Source organism: Euleptes europaea, chromosome 3 (genome assembly GCF_029931775.1).
Source record: "Euleptes europaea isolate rEulEur1 chromosome 3, rEulEur1.hap1, whole genome shotgun sequence".
Taxonomy (NCBI): domain Eukaryota; kingdom Metazoa; phylum Chordata; class Lepidosauria; order Squamata; family Sphaerodactylidae; genus Euleptes; species Euleptes europaea.
Window position 1 is genome coordinate 1741939 of NC_079314.1, and position 18572 is coordinate 1760510.

General features: G+C 46.0%; 1 protein-coding gene across 1 annotated transcript; it reads right to left on the reverse strand.

The window, feature by feature from the left end:
- Nucleotides 1-5932: 5932 nt before the first annotated feature.
- Nucleotides 5933-8827, reverse strand: LOC130475844 (toll-like receptor 13). Its single transcript, XM_056847740.1, has one exon. The coding sequence runs from the start codon at nucleotides 8825-8827 to the stop codon at nucleotides 5933-5935; it is 2895 nt and encodes a 964-aa protein (XP_056703718.1).
- Nucleotides 8828-18572: the final 9745 nt, after the last annotated feature.

Consider the following 18572-nt stretch of genomic DNA (forward strand, 5'->3'; position numbering starts at 1 on the left):
TCAGTGTTTTATGCTTTGGGTGGGCTTTTAATGCTGAACTTCAATGAATAATTCGTAATGTCTTACGTTGTTACATTTTAGTTTGTAAGCCGCCTCGGGTAGGAGGGACAGCATACAGATTTTCAAAATCAAGGCACAGAATTATCCACTTTCCTCAGGCTTGCAAGAGCTTCAGTACTAGCGTGACACCTATATCAAAAGTTGTAGCATTGGCACTGTTGGAGAAACTCAGGATGGATAGCCCCCTGCACTAATTCCATAACAATAACGTAAGTGCCCTGGAGCATGCGCCCAATGTATTTCTCTTGTGGTTGGATAATTGCAACCAGATTTCCAATAACAGGGTCCAAGGGGCAGATTATGGCTCTTGGCCTCATGCAGGCTTCTGATCTGTTGAGGGTTGGGCTCTCAGGCTGTGAACATACTTTTGGGAACATAGCAGTAGAAGAGCTACCGGTAGCTTAGAGACCAATGGGATTTTCGGGGTATGAGCTCTCAAGAATCATAGCTGTGACAAAGGTAGTTTTGACTATACCCTGAAGCACTGAACAGGTTCTGAAAGCTGTGCCTATGGATTCATCAGCAGCAATTAGCTGGCATCTATGTATATCTCATTGCTGTAACAAGTTTCCCTTTATGGCCAAGCAACCATTGAAAAGAAGTTTTTTTTTTCTGATCAGGTGAAACTACCTTAGTCTCCCCTGGGTCTTAGCTTCCCATGTTCCTACAGACACCAGAAGAGGGGTTGGTTCTGGGCTCTTAGGAGTTCTTGTTTTATTTAGTTCATGGATTATATCTTGCCAGTCTTAGACTTGCACAGACTCGCAAGGTGGATTACAAATCATTAAAAGGACAGAATACAAAAAAATGAATAAATATACAAGGAAAAAATACAATATATAAAATAGAACAGATAAGAATTCAATACCAGTAGCCTGCTATCTCTTTTAAAATATCTAAAAATAGTAAAACCACCATTGCTAGGGTTGCCAGCTTCAGGTTGGTAAATATCTGGAGATTTGGGGGGGCAGAGCCTGAGGAGAGCGGGGTTTGGAGAGGGGAGGGACTTCAATGCCATAGAGTCCAATTGTCAAAGTGGCCATTTTCTCCAAGTGAACTGATCTCTATTGGCTGGAGATCAGTTGTAATAGCAGGAGATCTCCGGCCACCACCTGGAGGTTGGCAACCCTAACTATAGGATAGTTTAACAAGGAATGGGAGGGGATGTCTGGGCAAAATGGGTGTTTCACCTGGTGCTCAAAACCAGCCATACCCGGCATCAGGGAAAACTCTTCTGGCAGGGAATTCTGTAGGTGGGACATCTCAATGGAAAAGGCCTCCTCATAGAATCATTGTGACCAGAGTCACAATGCAGGAAATTCACAACTACCTCCCCCCCCCCGTATCCCCAGTGACCCCTACTCCATGCCCAGACGATGGCCAAGATGCCCTCCCTCTCATCATCTGCTTAAGGTCATAGAATCAGCATTGCTGACAGATGACCATCTAACCTCTTCTTAAAAACCTCCAGGGAAGAAGTGCTTACCACCTCCCAAGGAAGCCTGTTCCACTGAGGAACTGCTCTGTTTGAAAATTCTTCCTAATGTCTAGACAGAAACTCTTTTGAATTAATTTCAACCTATTGGTTCTGGTCCGACCTTCTGGGGCAACAGAAAACAACTCGGCACCCACCTCTATAAGACAGCCCTTCAAGTACTTGAAGATGGTTATCATATCACTTCTCAGTCTTCTCCTCTCCAGGCTAAACATACCCAGCTCATTCAACCTTTCCTCATAGGTGTAAGCATACGGGATGCCAATCTCCTGGACTGGTCATGGCAACCCAAGCAGATGCGTGCCATCACTGTTCCATACGTGCGCCAAGCCCCAAAATGCTATGGGGAGGGCTCCCGCGCCAGCAAGTGAGACTGACTGGAAGAAGCCACAGGCAGAGAAGCCTCTTGGAGAAAACCAGAGGGACTCCATATTCTCTGACCCAGTATCAAGAAGGCAGTCATTTGCAAGACATGTCCAGGCACGCACGCAGTCCTCCCCCCCCTCCTCTTTGCATCATCAGACTGCTTAAGCAAAGCCATTCAGAGACATTGAGATAACAATCCTCGGACGTTAGCAAAGATCGCACCTATTGTTTCAGACCATTAAGCTCATCAGCAAGACTCCTAGTGTCTTCCTGGGTTGCCAAGCCATTGGAATCAGAATAGATTTCCAAATTCTCCTCATCCCACCCTGGCAGGGTCTTTTGTCACCTTTTTGTCACCTGGGAACCTCCCGGGATAATCCAATCATCCTGCCCCCAGAGAAACAGTATAACTGGGGTAGCCCACGCCCATAACTCTCTCTTAGGTTTTTCCTTCCACATTTGCTGTCACTCTGTCAGTCTGAGCATGAATGCCAGGCCACCCAGCTTCCCAGCCCCGCTGGGAAAGCCAAGGTAATCCATACCCCCCACACCCGTATTATAACCTAATGGAACTTGGGACAACTCCTCTACAAGATAAGGTATCATATATCCTGTGAAAATATTCCTGCCACTGGCAACTGTCTCTCTCTCCTACCTTTGAATTCTTAGACTCTATGTATGTTTGTGTGTTGCACCCCTGAATGCTTGAATACATAAACACTATTAATTTGGTATCCATTTGTCTCTGTCTTGATTCTAAGGTCACAGAAATACGGACTCTGGTAGGTTGATCTCGCTTTATAAATATTGTAGTTTCCGATTGCTCAAGCTAATTTCCCCATTTAAAAGAGCAATTCGGGTAACATAGGACTTGGTCTCCAGACCCCTCACCATCTTTGTTGCCCTCGTCTGGACACGTTCCAGCTTGTCTACATCTTTCTTAAATTGCAGTGCCCAAAACTGAACACAGTATTCTAGGTGAGGTCTAACCAGAGCAGAGTAAAGCGATACCATCACTTTGCGTGATCTGGACACTACTATTGATACAGCCCAAGATTGCATTTGCCTTTTTAGCTACTGCATTACACTGCTGACTCATGTTCAGTGTTTGGTCTACTAAGACGCCAAGATCCTTTCCACACACACTACTGCTAAGACAAGTCTCCCCCATCCTATAATTATGCTTTTGATTTTTCCTACCTAAATGCAGAACTTTACATTTATCCTTGTTGAAGTACATTTTATTAGTTTTAGCCCAATTCTCCAGCCTGTCAAGGTCATCCTATATTCTGGTTCTTCTACCATATTTGCTACCCCTCCCAATTTAGTATCATCTGCAAATGTAATAAGCATCCCCTCTATTCCTTCATCCAAATCATTCATAAAGATGCTGAACAACACAGGGCCCAGCACAGATCCCTGAGGAACTCCACTAGTCACTTCTCTCCAAGTGGATGAGGAACCATTAACAAGCACTCTGTCAACCAGTTACAGATCCACCTAACAATAATAGGATCTAAACCACATTTTCCCAATTTGTCAACAAGAATACTATGTGGAATCTTATCAAAAGCCTTACTGAAATGTAGATAAACTATGTCTACTGCATTCCCCTAATCCAGCAAGGTAGTAACTTTCTCAAAAAAGGAAATAAGATTAGTCTGACATGACTTGTTCTTGAGAAACCCATGCTGGCTCTTAGTGATCAGATCCATGCTTTCTAAATGCTCAAGTACTGACTGTTTGATGATTTGTTTGAAAACTCTCTTGTGACCTTGCTTCAGAAGTGGGGGTGGCGGTGTTTTCTACAGAGAAAGGTCTCTCCAGAAAATGTTAATTGTCAGGAGGAACATGTGGGAAGTAGATGTGGAAGAAGTAGATCCTTCAACTATTTTGGACTGGAAGTCTAAGGACATATTATTCTTTTTGAAGGATGGGTCCACATGCCCATCCAGGGCAATAAAGGTGATAACCAACCAGCACCTTGAAGTCCGTACAGAAACAAACAAGCAGACAGTGAAGCTTTCTTAAAATACTCGTAATATTGGCCTCAATCATTCCTAGGTAACAATCTAGCTGCAACCTTCTCTACCAAGTAAACTGTTTTCAGGGCCAGCCCCATGTGGGTGGCCTTTGAAGTAATGCAGTCTAGAAGGAAGCATGGATAACTGGCCAAATTCTGACTGGTGAAGAAAGGCTGGTGAACTGCTAGGGTTGCCAACTCTGGGTTGGGAATTTCCTGGAGATCTGGGGAGTGGAGAAGGTGGAGTTTGGGGAGAGACGGCGGCTCAGCAGGTACACCATGCCGTAGAGTCCACTTTCTGAAGCTGTTGTTTCCTCCAGGGGAATGGATCTCTCTAGTCTGGACAGCAGCTGCAATTCCAGGAGAACTTCAGGCTACACCTGGAGGTTGGCACCTTTATGAACTACCTGAAGCTTAGTTGATGAACGAAGGGAGAAAGTGCTGAGGAAATCTGCTGTGGACAGATTGGCTGAGCTACCATGTGGGAAGCACCACACCTTCTGCAGAGGTCATTACCCTCTCCTTCCCAAAGGTTAATTACTTAATGGTCCTAGACAGCTTAGAAGTCATAATCACCACCGGCGGCCCTGAAACGGAAACTTCTGCAAGAGCAAAAAAGTTTATCAAAAGGAGTCCTGCTCCTTTTTTTTTTTTTTTTTTTTTTTTTTTGCATTCTGCTTCCCCAAGTACAGGCTCTCTGCATGGTGGGGTGCCATCTCTGGGGTAGCCAGCATTCACCATTTTATTTTATTTTACATATGTTATTTATACTCTGCCTTTTTCACTTGGACTCAGGACGGATTACGCAGAGTGAGTCGCACCATGGCATTCTCCTGCTTTGGTAGAGTTAGGGATGCTAGTAGAATGATGCAGTTCGCGAAGGAACAACATGTGGACTTTTAAACCATGTGCCATGGGTTTGTGTTCAAAGCTCATCGTTTGGCTGCACTGATGCTTCATTAATGCTTTCCATGGACTGCCAAAAAGACAAATCAGTGGGTTCTAGATCAAGTCAAGCCTGAAATCTCCCTAGAAGCTAAAATGACTAAACTGAGGCCATCGTGCTTTGGTGACATCATGAGAACAAGAAACTCACTGGAAAAGACAGTAATGCTAAGAAAAGTTGCAGGTAGAAGGAAGACCCAACAGGAGATCGATGGACTCAATTAAGGAAGCCATGGATCTCAGTTTGCAAGACCTGAGCAAGGCTGTAGAGAATAGGACATTTTGGAGGTCATTAATTCATGGTGTTGTCATAAGTCAGAAGCGACTTGACGGCACTTAATGCACATCATTTTAATTATTATTAGGCCATGTTCTGTCCCAGTCCCTTAACTGCTGGGATCACCAGAGTACCAAAGTCGTGGCCCAGGATTAGCTCACATACCAATGATTTTCCAGAGTTCACCCTTTTACTTTCTCCCACATTGAAGAATTAACGGTTTTCATTCATTCCTATGGGAGGAAGGAGTAAAAAGCTGTGCTTGTAGACATTGTTGCTATATGGGTAAAATCTACTCTCCATCTCTGATACTCAGGGCCACACTTGACATGACCATAGGTTGGACCTGTGGATGCCATCATGCCTGGTTTGGCCCTCAACTTTCACTAACAGGAACCTTGAAGATAGATCACGATGGGTAGCCGTGTTAGTCTGTCACTAGCAGTAGAAAAGAGCAGGAGTCCAGTAGCACCTTAAAGACTGACACAATTTCTGGCAGGGTATGAGCTTTCATGAGCCACAGCTCACTTCTTCTCAAGTAGCAGTCTCATGCAGGGATCTTTCACATCACTCTTACTTTCAACTAGAGATGCCGGGGATTGAACCTGGGATCTTCTGCATGCCAAGCAGATGTTCTATCACTGAGCCATAGCTCCATCAGTCTTAACAATGAGCATCATAATGATTAGTAAACAATCAGTATTGCCAAGCAAAATTAATGTTTCCACCTTAAGTGCTGTACACTAGTGTCTTAGAGCAAATTGGCCTATTCCATCTTGGAAGAGGATTCCAAGAGTGGCTTCCCTTCTTTATCAAACCAGTGTGTCTCTTCCTCTTCGTCTGAGTGCCCACCCTTCAGAGCCAGTCTCAGTTTAGCCCAGAACAGCTTCTGAGCCTCAGGGTCCGAGGGCCAACTGATGTATGTCTTTTTCAACATCACCTTCCGCATCCGGTGGTAGATAGAAAGTTCTCGCTTGGGAATGTCTTCCAGGAAAACAGGGATGAGGACATCCTTCAGTTCATCAAAGAGCCTGTAGCTGGCCAACTGGATCTCCATAGAGCACCACTCACTTTGTAGGTAGTTGCGGCTGATGATGCAGATGGTATGCCGGCTATTGTGGATGCTGTCCACTATATTGTCTATGATGTACTTTCCTGGATGAAAGTCTCGGTGGTGAAGACATAGTCGGAAGACAGGAGCCTCTCCACCCTCCAGACTGGGAACTAACTGCTCTAGCACCCAGTTCTCATCAGTGGAGTTGTAAGAGACAAAGGCATCAAATTTGTAATGCTTACCCTCCTCCCGCCTCCAATGGTTGTTGACCCAAGCTCTCAAGATGTATAAGTGGTATTTTAGGTGCCAGTAGGTATGCTGGTAGAGTAAAGGCAGCAGCACCTGGAGCAACAGCACAGGGAAGGTGATGGCAAACAGGTACTTCCCCACATCTTGGAAGCAGACACGGGTGTCAAAACTATAAACGTAACTGGAATGCTGCCCGGAATTGCAGGTGTAATTGTATAGGTAAACCACCTGCACTTGGTCGTTGTTCAGCCATTTCTGAAACCAAATGTTATCGCAGGTGCAAGCCAGTGGGCATTTGCGGAGGTCAAGGTATCTCAGTGAGGTCAGGTTTTTCATCACACTGCTGTTGATTGTTTGCAGTTCATTTTTTCCTAGCTGAAGAAAGTGGAGTCTGCTGAGGTTGCCAAAGACCTCCAGTGTTAATGTGCGGAGGCCAGCATTCTCCAGGTTGAGACTAGTCAGTTTTCTAAGATTTTTGAATATCCCAGGAGGAAGATTCCCCATGCCATTACTGCTGTCAGCTAAGGTTAGATATTTCAGCTCTCCGAGGTCATCAAAGGCGTCTGGCGAAATGGAGAGGATTTTGTTCTCTGACAGCTGGAGGCTGCGCAAGGACGTAAGGCCCTGGAAGAACTTTGGCGGAATGATTTTCAAACCATATGGTTGCTGACCTTGAAGCTTAAGATCGTAGACCTGGCTCAGAAATGAGAAGGGAGGATTGTCATGTTGCTTCATGCTGATGTAGGTTATCTTATTGCTCTTCAAGTCAAGCACCTTCAGAGTGTTCTGCACAGGAATAAAATAATTCGAGTTAATGTGCTCAATACGATTGCCATCCAGATAGAGGTTGGAGAGATTCTTCAGTCCTTCAAATGACTTGTTGGTCAATCTGCGGATGTTGTTCCCCCCCAGGTCCAAGATATGGAGCTTTCCAAGGCTGTGAAAGATTTTGGGGAAGAGGACAGAAATGTGATTGTTCCGGAGATTGAGTGTCTGGAGATTGATCAAGTTATCAAAGCTGAGGTAGTAGAGATCGGTTAGAAGGTTGTTGTCCAAGCGCAGCTCTCGGAGTTTGTTCAGACCCTTCAGGGCATTTTTGTCCAGGTAGGCAATGGAATTGATATTGAGATGGAGTCTGTCCAGATTAGGTGCATAGTTGAAAGCATGAAAACTGATCGAGAGGATGCGATTGAAACGGAAGGAGATATTCCTTAGCTCTTGCAAGACAGTCTTGCCTTGGCAGGGCCTTAGGCTGTTTAACAGGTTGTGCTCAACAGTCAAGGTTTGCAGCTGGTTAGGTACTGTTCCACTGAACAGTTCCCCTACACACCCCACTGTCTTGAGGCGGTTCCTTGAGAGATCTAGCAGCCGGATAGGTGGACACGCAGAGAAGGCATTGCGGCTCAGGTTCCTCAGGCTGTTGCTCTGCATACGTAGATTCAGGGAAAGGTTAGATTTCCTAAGGTGCTGACACACCCTTTTCAATTGTAAAAAGTTATGTAAGCGCAGTCCAGAGTAGTCCAAGCTAGTAGGCGGTAGATCAGAAACACTCAAGAGCTGGAAAACATCAATTCCATTTTCCATCAGCTTCAGAGTGCTAAGATTCCGGAGGCTGACCATAGCAAAGGAAGAGGCGTAGGAGATCTTGTTGTAGGAAAGGTCCAGTGTTTTCACATTTCTCAGGAATCCATGCCCTTTCACATCCATCCATTTTAGGGAATTATTACATAGCAGGAGGGTAGAGAGGGACTCAGGAAGCCACCCATCTGACTTCAGGGAGGGAAGGTTGTTGTTGCACAGGTTTAGATGTCCCAGCCTCGTCAGATTCTGGATGCCCTGAAGCACTTTGTCAAAGCTCTCCAAAAGGTTAAACTGGAGCTGCAGTTTCCAAAGGTTCTGTAACGGACTGAATGTATCTGGATGAATCGTTTTCAGTTGGTTGTTGTGCAAGAGGAGGTCGGTGAGGCTGGCCAACCCACAGAAGGCATCTTTGGAGACATTGACAAGGTGGTTGGAGGAGAGATTGAGCGTCTCCAAGGCAGTGAGGTTTTCAAAGGCTCCACCTTCTATACTCGTCATTCTGTTGTAGCTCAGCTGCAGGATTCGCAGCTGTGGGAGGTGGCGGAAGCTCCCATAAGGCAAGGACTGAATGGAGTTGTGGGACACATTGACCACCGTAGTGTTGCTGGGGAGGTCATCCACAGCACTGGAGATAGACTTCAGGAAGCGCTGCATGCACTTGAAATTCCCTGGGTCTCCCATGGTCTGGATGCAGTTCCGGAAGCCGTAGGCCCCTGCCTGCGGAGTGTTCAACAGCACGAAAACCAAGGAAGGAAGGAAGAATCCCAGGCTCCCCATTTGTGCGAGCGGAATCCACCTTTCCAAAATCTTTTGGTAGTCAAAGAATCCTAGAAGCAAAGAACATTCAGTGGGAACTTAAGTTATCACTTAGGAATGGGGTTGCCAACCTCCAGGTGGTAGCTGGAGATCTCCTGTTATTACAACTGATCTCCAGGCGACAGAGATCGGTTCATCTAGAGAAAATGGTTGCTTTGGAAGGTGGACTCCATGGCATTATACCCCCATTGAAGTCACTCCCATCCTCCAAACCCCACCCTCCTCAGGCTCCACCCCCAAAATTTCCAGGTATCTCCCAACCTGGAGCTGGCAACCCTACTTAGGAACCATAGTTTAAGTGAGGTCCCCGGAATAATTTCCTTCTCCCCCCACCCCCAACAAGTTCTGCATCAACATAATGTGCAGCTGTACCAAGGAAGCCAGGGGTGGATTGGCTACTAAGGCTACCAGGAGAAATCCTGGGGGGCTGATGGCCTGGGGGAGCTGCCCTCCACCAGGGCTACCTTGGCCCCAAGTGAGGGGTGGCCCAAGTCCAGTGTACAGCAGGCAGGGTTGCCAAAAACCAGGGATGGGAGAAATGTCAGAAAGAGGCTTCACTTTTAAAATAATCTACTAGTAGTCATGATGCATACCGATTCTCCCCAGTATCAGATGAGCATGCCTATTGTATTAGGTGCTGTGAAACACAGGCAGGATGGTGCTGCTGCAGTTGTCTTGTTTGTGGGCTTCCTAGAGGCACCTGGTTGGCCACTGTGGGAACAGACTGCTGGACCTGATGGGCCTTGGTGAGATCCAGCAAGGCTTTTCTTATGTCCTTATGCATTCAAGCATACATGCACAAGAAAAGAAAATGACTTCAAGATTGATTCCTGAGTGAGGAGAAGGGCTTTTCTTTAGGGCATACTGAGATAATATGTGCTTGGGATAAAGTGACTGAAGATATCTTTATGATTAGTGGGAAACTATCCTTTGTTAAGCTGATGGCTTGTACAATAGTCCAGAATTAATTATTTTGATAACAGGACATTTCTCCCTCACTGCCTGGGGAATATGACGTCCCCCAGAGACTACTGAACGCTGGAGAAAGTCTGGAGCTCCTTCAAATTTGGAGAAGAGGGAGCTGTGAATTAGCTGAGCCATCGTTGGGGCATGGATTCTCCCTTTATTATTTATTGAAAACATTTCATGCCACCTTTCCATCCAAATTAGGCTCCCCAAGGTGGCAAATGATGAAAAACATTCAAACAACCTGTAAAATATACAGTATACTATACACACACATGTAAAACAAGTAAAACAATTAAACTAAACACAAAAACACATGAACAGGAAGGCAGGTCAGGGAAAGAACATCAAACAAAAGAGAAAAGTCTTCATCCACTGGCAGAAGACAGCGAAAAGGGGGACAGACAAATCTTCTATTGCAGACTTGACGCAAGATCAGTGCCACGCTCTCCTTTGGAGGAGTTTGTTGGCTTCTACTATTCTCTGTTCCCATATTTGTAAATAGGAAAAATATTACGTAACTGTTGAGTGTCCTCTCACCCAAAAGAAACGAAACCTTGTGGCAACGTCTCTGTAATATCATGTTTAACACTTTACCCTGCGCTTCAGATTTATATAATCCCAGTCCTGTTTAATTGTTTATTAGACGTTTCATCCTATTGATTGTGTATAATATGACTGTATAATCCACCTTGAGTCTCAGGGAGAAAGGTGGACTACAAATAAACTTCCACACTGCTTAGACTAGAAAAATGGGGTGTTAGGAACCAACGTCTCTCCCCTCTTCTTAGAATCAGTAGGGTTCCAACTTGGGGTTGGGAAATTCCTAGAGATAGGGGAGTGGTGTGTGGGGAAGGCTGGGTTTGGAAGGGGCAGGACCTCATAGGGGTATAACGCCATAGAGCCCACCCTTCAAAGCAGCCATTTTCTCCAGGGGAACTCTAAGGTCTGAAGATCAGTTACAATTCCGAGAGAAGGCCAGGGCCCACCTGGAGGTTGGCGACTGTGAGGAACGTGTCTGGATTGGAGGTATTTGGAGGATCTTCAGAAAGGGAAAAGGGGAGATTTGGTTGCTCACATGGAGAGAAAGGCGGTGAGAACATGGAACCACAAAGCTACCACAACCCCCCCCCCTCCACCCAGCCTTTAAAAAGAGTCTCTGTGCTGCTTCAGTGCTCAGAAATAAAAAAATTAAAAAACAAAAACAAAGTCTGTGCTCTGGCTTCTACTTTTTACTTCCTCCTTAAATGGGCGTAATGTGTGGGAAAGGGCAGCTGAGGCTTTTCGTGGCGTGGAATTCAATAGCATCACCTGATAAATAGCATCTCATTAAACTTCTGGTAAAGAGATTGGACATCCCCCCACCCCCACAGCCCTGTGGGCAATCCTACTTGCAAGGGAGTTCCCAAAAACTACAGTAAGGTTAGAAGTGGATCCCACTTCAAAATTGGATCTACTCTGAAGGGTCTTTCCAAGGTCTCCTGGTAGAAGCCTTGGCCCCCAGGTAGCTCCGCTGCTACCAAATTCTTCTTTTAACAGACGTGATAGCGACAGCTCTTTGCAAAATGAGGGTGTGTCTCCCATGGTGCTCTGGGAGCTTCTGTTATTGCTGTTGTTGTTGTTTTGCCATCAAGTCACATCCGACTTATGGCGACCCCTGTAGGGTTTTCAAAGCAAGAGACGGTCAGAGGTGGTTTTCCATTGCCTGCCTCTGTGTAGCGAGCCCTGGGCTTCCTTGGAGGTCTCCCATCTGAGTACTAACCAGGGCGGATTCTGCTTAGCAACGAAGATATGATGAGATGGGGCTAGCCTGGACCATCCAAGTCAGGGCTGGCTCTTTCTGTGCAGAAGCGTAAAATGAGGATTCGGAAGTGGGTAGGGTTGCCAACTACCAGATGGGGCCAAGGGATCTCCCAGAATTACAACTGATCCCCAGACTACAGAGATCAATTGCCCCAGAGAAAATGGCAGCTTTGGAGAGTTCCCCCCCCCCCACTCCACAAACCCTATCCTTCCCAGGCAACTGTAGCAAACCCATAGGTTGAGCACCATAAGGGTAGAGCCACACAGTGTGGAACAGAGAAACTGCAGATGGGGAAAGGGTTAAGTAGTCTCCCCCACCCCCGTCCTTTCCAACCCCAACTACCAAAGTTTTATTTCTTTTTAAAAGGTATTTGGAGCGCCAATAAACACATTTGCTTGTCACACGCAATTAACTTCTGAATACCTCCTGGCTTTAATAGCCAGCATGGGAAGATTTTAATTTCTATAGACATATGCTTATATATATATGATGTCTGTTTTTACTGTATTAATCCCGGGGGGGGGGGGCAGAATATGAATTGTATTAAATCAGTAAATAAATGTATTTATTTACATACCATATGAGGGGGAGGAAAACATCTGCTGTCTTGCTTTGCTTCTTCTGTTCATTGATCATGGATTACGTGATCTGTAATAACTGGGCTAGTCCACAAAAACGTATTTTAGCATTAAAAGCTATTAGTCTTTCCAGTATCCCTGACATGGATGGCCTAGGCTAGCCTGCTTTCATCAGATCTCTGAAGCTAAGCACGGTCAGCCATAGGGTTGCCAACCTCCAGGTACTAGCTGGAGATCTGCTGCTATTACAACTGATCTCCAGCCGATAGAGATCAGTTCCCCTGGAGAAAATGGCCGCTTTGGCAATTGGACTCTACGGCACTGAAGTCCCTCCCCTCCCCAAACCCCACCCTCCTCAGGCTCTACCTCCAAAACCTCCTGCCGGTGGCAAAGAGGGACCTGGCAACCCTAGTCAGCCCTGGTTAGTACTTGGATGGGAGACCACCAAGGAAACCCAGAGTCCCTATGCAGAGGTATCTGGCAAACCACCTCTGTTTGCCTCTGCTCTGGCCTGGGTAGCCCAGGCTGGCCTGATCTTGTCAGGTCTTGGAAGCTAAGCAGGATCAGCCCTAGTTAGTACTTTAACGGGAGACCACCAGGAAATTGATGGTCGCTACGCAGAGGCAGGCAATGGCAAACCACCTCTGAATGTCTCTTTCCTTGAGAACCCTACTGCGTTGTCATAAAGCTGTCTGCGACTTGACAGCCCTTTTCACCACTGCCAGTCTTTTAAGTGCCACAACACTCCTGTTTATTTTTGTTACAACAAACACAGCGACCCCACAGATGTTACTGCACTATTGCAGTCTCCTGCAAGCTATGGAAGAGTTTTTCCTCTGTGGAACTATTTTGCAAGGGGTTTCTGGTACCAAACAAAATCGCAGAATTGCTATGCAGTCACACAAACTCTATTTATCACCAAAGGTGCTATGCTTCCCTACCCTGCACAACCTGTAGCAAACAGCAGTGCCCCCTGTTTAAAAGCATACCTTAATAATCTGAAACTGATGACCCGCGATCATTCCAATCATCGAAAAGTCTGCCTCACATCAAACTTGCTCGGGAAATCACAGGAGCAGGCCAGGGCAGGGTTTTCCCCCCAAGTCAACCAGCAACCTACAGGCAAGTACCCTCATCTCTGCCCTTATTTTAATTTCTCTCCCCTTGCCTACTACCTATCAACATCCCAATGACCCCCATACTTTTTGATTCTTCTACCATTAGCCTGATTTTTCAGCAGGTAGCAGAAAATTGCTATTAGCAGGAATCTGGTGTTAGGTTGCCAACTCTGGGTTGAAAAATTCCTAGAGATTTGGCCATGGAGTTTGGGGAGGGCAGGGACCTCAATGAGGTATAATGCCATAATGCCCACCCTCCAAAGTAGCCATCCCCACCAGGGAACTGATCTCTGTATTTTGGAGATCAGCTGTAATACCAGGAGCTCCCCAGGACCCACCTGGTGGCAGGCAATCCTGCCTAGTGGAGTCTACACCTTATTGGAGATAAACATTTCCTCCTACCTGTTTCTTGGCTCTTCATGTACCTCTGGTGTGGGTACAAATAGCTCACATTTCTAACGACCAGCTTGGGGATATTTGATAATGCCTCTTCCTAGCTTGCATGAGACACTAAAAACAAGAGTGTTTTTTTTTTTTTTTTTTTTGGGTGTGCTTTTAAAGGAAGTGAATGGTGGATTTGTTTTCAGTTTTAGTTCTGCCCTTGAGATACTTTCTTCTGCTTTCTAGCCACAGGTCAGAAATAGCAGTGGATCTGGGAGAGTTGATGGACACATCAGCCTTTTGTGGTCTGTATTCCCCAGATTCCGGTCTCTCTTTGCAATGCATTCGTCAGACACATCTGTTGGCTAGTTCGGTCCTCATCAGGTATCTAGGATTTCCAACTCTGGGTTGGGAAATTCCTGGAGATATGAGGGTAGAACTTGGAGAGGGTGGGCTTTGGAGAGAGGAGGGCCCTCAGTGGGGTATAATGCCATAGAGGTCTCTCTCCAAAGCAGCCATTTTCTCCAAGGGAGTTGATCTCTGTTATCTGGAGAACAGTTGTAATTAAGAGCAATCTCTGTCTTGTCTGTCTTACACTTTCCTTGTGCTTCAAGTGGGATTGTTAGCCCTTTAAAAATGCATACCTTTATCCCAAGTGATACCTTTTTTTCCCCTTTTAATAGTGAAAACGCTTTCTTTTGTAGGTGTGGAAAAGAATCCCACCTCTGCAGAGTCGAGCGCTGCGAAGATCTCTTTGGATATAGAAATATAGACGGCAAAGATCTCTTCTCTGCAAAGATTCTTGGCAAGTTCCTCCTCACTTTGTAAGGTGTATGGGACCTTCTCCCCTCCTGAGCTTTCTTTGTTTTGCAAACTCTTTCACCTTTCCTCTCCATTTTTTCTTTTTGATCTGAGAGAAGTTATTGGAGGTTCAGCTGATTTCTGTTTCAAAGTGGCAGAACAGGTTTCCCCAAAGCTGGATCCTGAAAGAGATCCAGGGAAATTGTACCTTGCTATGGAAGTTTAGTTCCCCGGTTACTGCCTTAAATAATGGTCATCTGTTACTCCCAAAAGTCTCTAGTCTGAAATGAGTTTCCTTGGATATATAGACTGACTGTATTTCATGCTGGGAATTAATAGGAAAGGGACAGAAAATAAAACGGCCAGTACTGTAATACCCTTATGTAAAGCTATGGTGGGGCCTCCTTTGGAATACTGTGTGTAGTTGTGGTTAGCGTGTCTCCAAAAGGACGTTGCAGAGCTGGAAAAAGTACAGAAGAGGGCTACTGAAATGATGGGGATGGAGCAACTTCCCTTTGAGGAGAGTCAGGGACTTTTTAGTCTAGAAAGAAGAAGCAGAGAAGAACACGAAGAAGAGTTGGTTTTTATACCCCAATTTTCTCTACCTTTAAGAAGTCTCAAACTGGCTTACAATCGCCTTCCCTTCCTCTCCCCACAACAGACACCTTGTGAGGTAGGTGGGGCTGAGAGAGTTCAAAAAGAACTGTGACTAGCCCAGTCACCCAAGCAGGCTTCATGTGGAGGAGTGGGGAAACCAACCCGGTTTGCCAGATTAGAGTCCACCACTCATGTGGAGGAGTGGGGCATCAAACTCAGTTCTCCAGATTAGAGTCCGCTACTCATGTGGAGGAATGGGAAATCAAACCCGGTTCTCCAGATTAGAGTCCACTGCTCTTAACCCCTACACCACGCTGGCTAATCTCCAGTGGGTGGGTGGGGGTCTCCAGGAATTACAACTGGTCTCCAGCCAACAGACATCAGTTCCTCTGGAGAAAATGGCTGCCTTGGAAGCTAGTCTCTATGGCATTATATCCTTCCCCTCCCCAAACCCCACCCTCCCCAGGGTCCGCCCCCAAAACCTTCAAGAATTTCCCAACCCAGAGCTGGGCAACCCGAGTGGACAGAGAGAACTTTATGGATTGCTTTGCTTCATTTCTTGTCAGTGCCAATTCTCCCTCGGCATGCAGACGATTCCATATCTACTCCTCACTAGCAACAGTTTAGTTCTATCAACAGGATTCAAAATAACTATTTGGGGAGGATCCGACGACAAGGGAAGTGGACATTTGTGGGGGGTTTGTTTTACTGGGCTGACATCTGCTGATTGCAGGCTTTGGAGATTTGAGGATGTGGTGAGCGCAGTTGCATGGTGCATTCGTGTGCCATATGCTAGCATTCCCAAACAATTAGGGCAAAAAACAAAGGGGTAGGGATTTTTATGTGCATTTGTGGGGTTTTGCCTGCCATTGGAAAAGCACAAAGCCAGACAGTGTCTTTCCTCTCTCAACTTTTTTTAAAATGATACTAGACAGCTCTTGTGACAGTTTTCGCGGCAATAAACTTGTTCATCTTTAAAGTGCCACAGGACTCTTCTTCGGCTTTATGTGCAACAGACTAATTTGGCAATCCCTCTGAGGCCTGCCCTAAACAGTTCAAGGCAAGAGGTTGCCATCAATAATAATAATATTGATGTTAATTTTTTCCCTTCAATAAAATAGTACCTATATTGACATTGTAGTAATATGTAAATTAATTTAAGCATATGATAAATCAGCTCAATAATCAAATCAACATTCTTTAATCCTAGTTTCATTTTATAGGTTTCACCTACATGACAATGTTGCCATCAGAACTTAGATTTAGAAATGTAGCTGGATCTGTGCTCTGCTTACTGTGCATCTTTTGCTGAGATCTCTAGGTGGGCCTACATGTATGAATGTACTGGTATTGCCAGCTCTTGGAATAAATACAAAAATCTGGTTAGGTCCTTAGATGGGAGGGAGCAAAGCAGGTTTGGATCAGTGACCTGTTTTCCATAGGTAAGTAATTAATGGTAGGAGGGTAGCCGTGTTAATCTGTTGTAGAAAAGTAAAACAGAAGTCTGGTGGCATCTTATAGGCTAACAACAAATGAATGAATGAACGAATTAATGAAAGGATGGATGGATGGATGGATGTTTTCAGTCTTTAAGGTGCCACTGGACTTTTGTTTTAAGTAGCTAACAGAAGAGTCTAAGGATGTGTAAGCAAGTGCATGAATGCCAGGGATGGTACAAAGGAAGCTTGGGCTGTGTAAGTTTGGAGAAGATGTCCGTATCTGTCAATTATGCATTTTATCTTCCTTGGTTAATCTGAAATTGAGACTCGTCTGGCTTTGCAGGGTGAACCTGTGTTCTCTGAGTCTTGCAAGATCTTTTGAGACTGGCTAGAGATAGTTTCAGAGCCCCCTGGCGCAGAGTGGTAAGCTGCAGTATTGCAGTCCAAGCTTTGCTCATGACCTGAGAGTTCGATCCCGACGGAAGTCGGGTTCAGGTAACCGGCTCAAGGTTGACTCAGCTTTCCATCCTCCCAAGGATGATGAAAGGAGGATCCAGCTTGCTGGGGGTAAAGGGAAGATGTCTGGGGAAGGCACTGGCAAACCACCCCGTAAACAAAGTCTGCCTAGTAAACGTCAGGATGTGACGTCACCCCATGGGTCAGGAATGACCCGGTGCTAGCACAGGGGACCTTTACTTTTTTTAGAAATAGTTTCAGAGGGCAGCCATGTCGGTCTGCAGTCAAACAGCTAGATTCAAGTCCAGTGGCACCTTAAGACTCAACCAGATTTTCTGCAGTGTGAGTTTCTGAGAGTCAAAGCTCCCTATGTCAGATAACTATCTTGACTCTTGAAAGCTCATACCCCCCAAAATCTTGTTGGTCTCTAAGGTGCTCCTGGTCTCGAATCTAGCTGGCTAGAGACAGTGAGACAAAGAAAGATACACAGCTGTGTTAGCCCATGGGGGTGATGCAAGATTATTAGCATCAATGTTAGGAATTTTTAGAATTGTGTAGCCCAAGTTTGGTCTGGTTATCTCTGTCCATGGGGAGGATTTTGCTTTAATGGTCAGATCACCTGAATTTTAAATATGATCTTTTAACAGGTACGAAGAACCTGTGTTTCTTTAAAAAAAAAAAATCTTTGTCTTCATGGGAGCAATTGGAAATAATGCTTTATTACAGGAGGGACTCCACTAAATTGTAAGCTAAGCCTTCACCAAGCCCCTGATGACCTCAGACATTGAGAATCAGGTCTGCTTCTTTCTAAATTGTCCACATCTCATCTGGGGGAAGGATTGCCAACTCCAGGTGGAGAAATTCCTGGAAATTTGGGGGTTGAGCCTGGGGAGGGTGGGGTTTTGGGAGGGTGTAATGCCACTGAGTCGTCGTCCCCTCCGATAGCGTCCATTTTCTCCAGGGGAACTGCTCTCTGTAGTCTGGAGATGAGCTGCAATTCCAGGGGATCCCCAGGTCCCACCTGGAAGTTGGCAACCCTATTTATTAGGCGTCTTTTTATTGACCGAGAGGGGGCTAGGGAATGTTGAGAGAGAGATCCAAGTTCAGGGTGTTTTCCATATGCAAAACAAGGTCGCTGCCCGGAGGAGCATGCAGTTCAAATGGAGAGAATGTGGGAAACTGGAGAAGAAAGGAGCAGCGGGGCACTTAGAAGCCTTCCATTGCCACGATCCATACTTTCCCCAGCATGTGTCCTTTGCAGTTTGGACTGACATGATTCCCCCCACCCCGACCCCCACCCCATATAGGCGGAGAATGCAGGACGACAACACACACTCACACACACAGAGACACAGACACGACCCCCCCCCCATAGCGGTGAGGGTGTTTGGAGCCAGCCTTATGCTGGACCCCCCGCCCCCGCCCCCCAATCTCTGCAAATGCACAGGATTCTGGACTGGAGGCCGGCAGGGTCTGCCGGGGAGGGGGGTGGCGGGATCCTGTCTCTTTAAACGGGAGCGCGCAGGGAGCTGAGCCCGGCTGCTGGAGCCGGCCATGGGGTTGAGG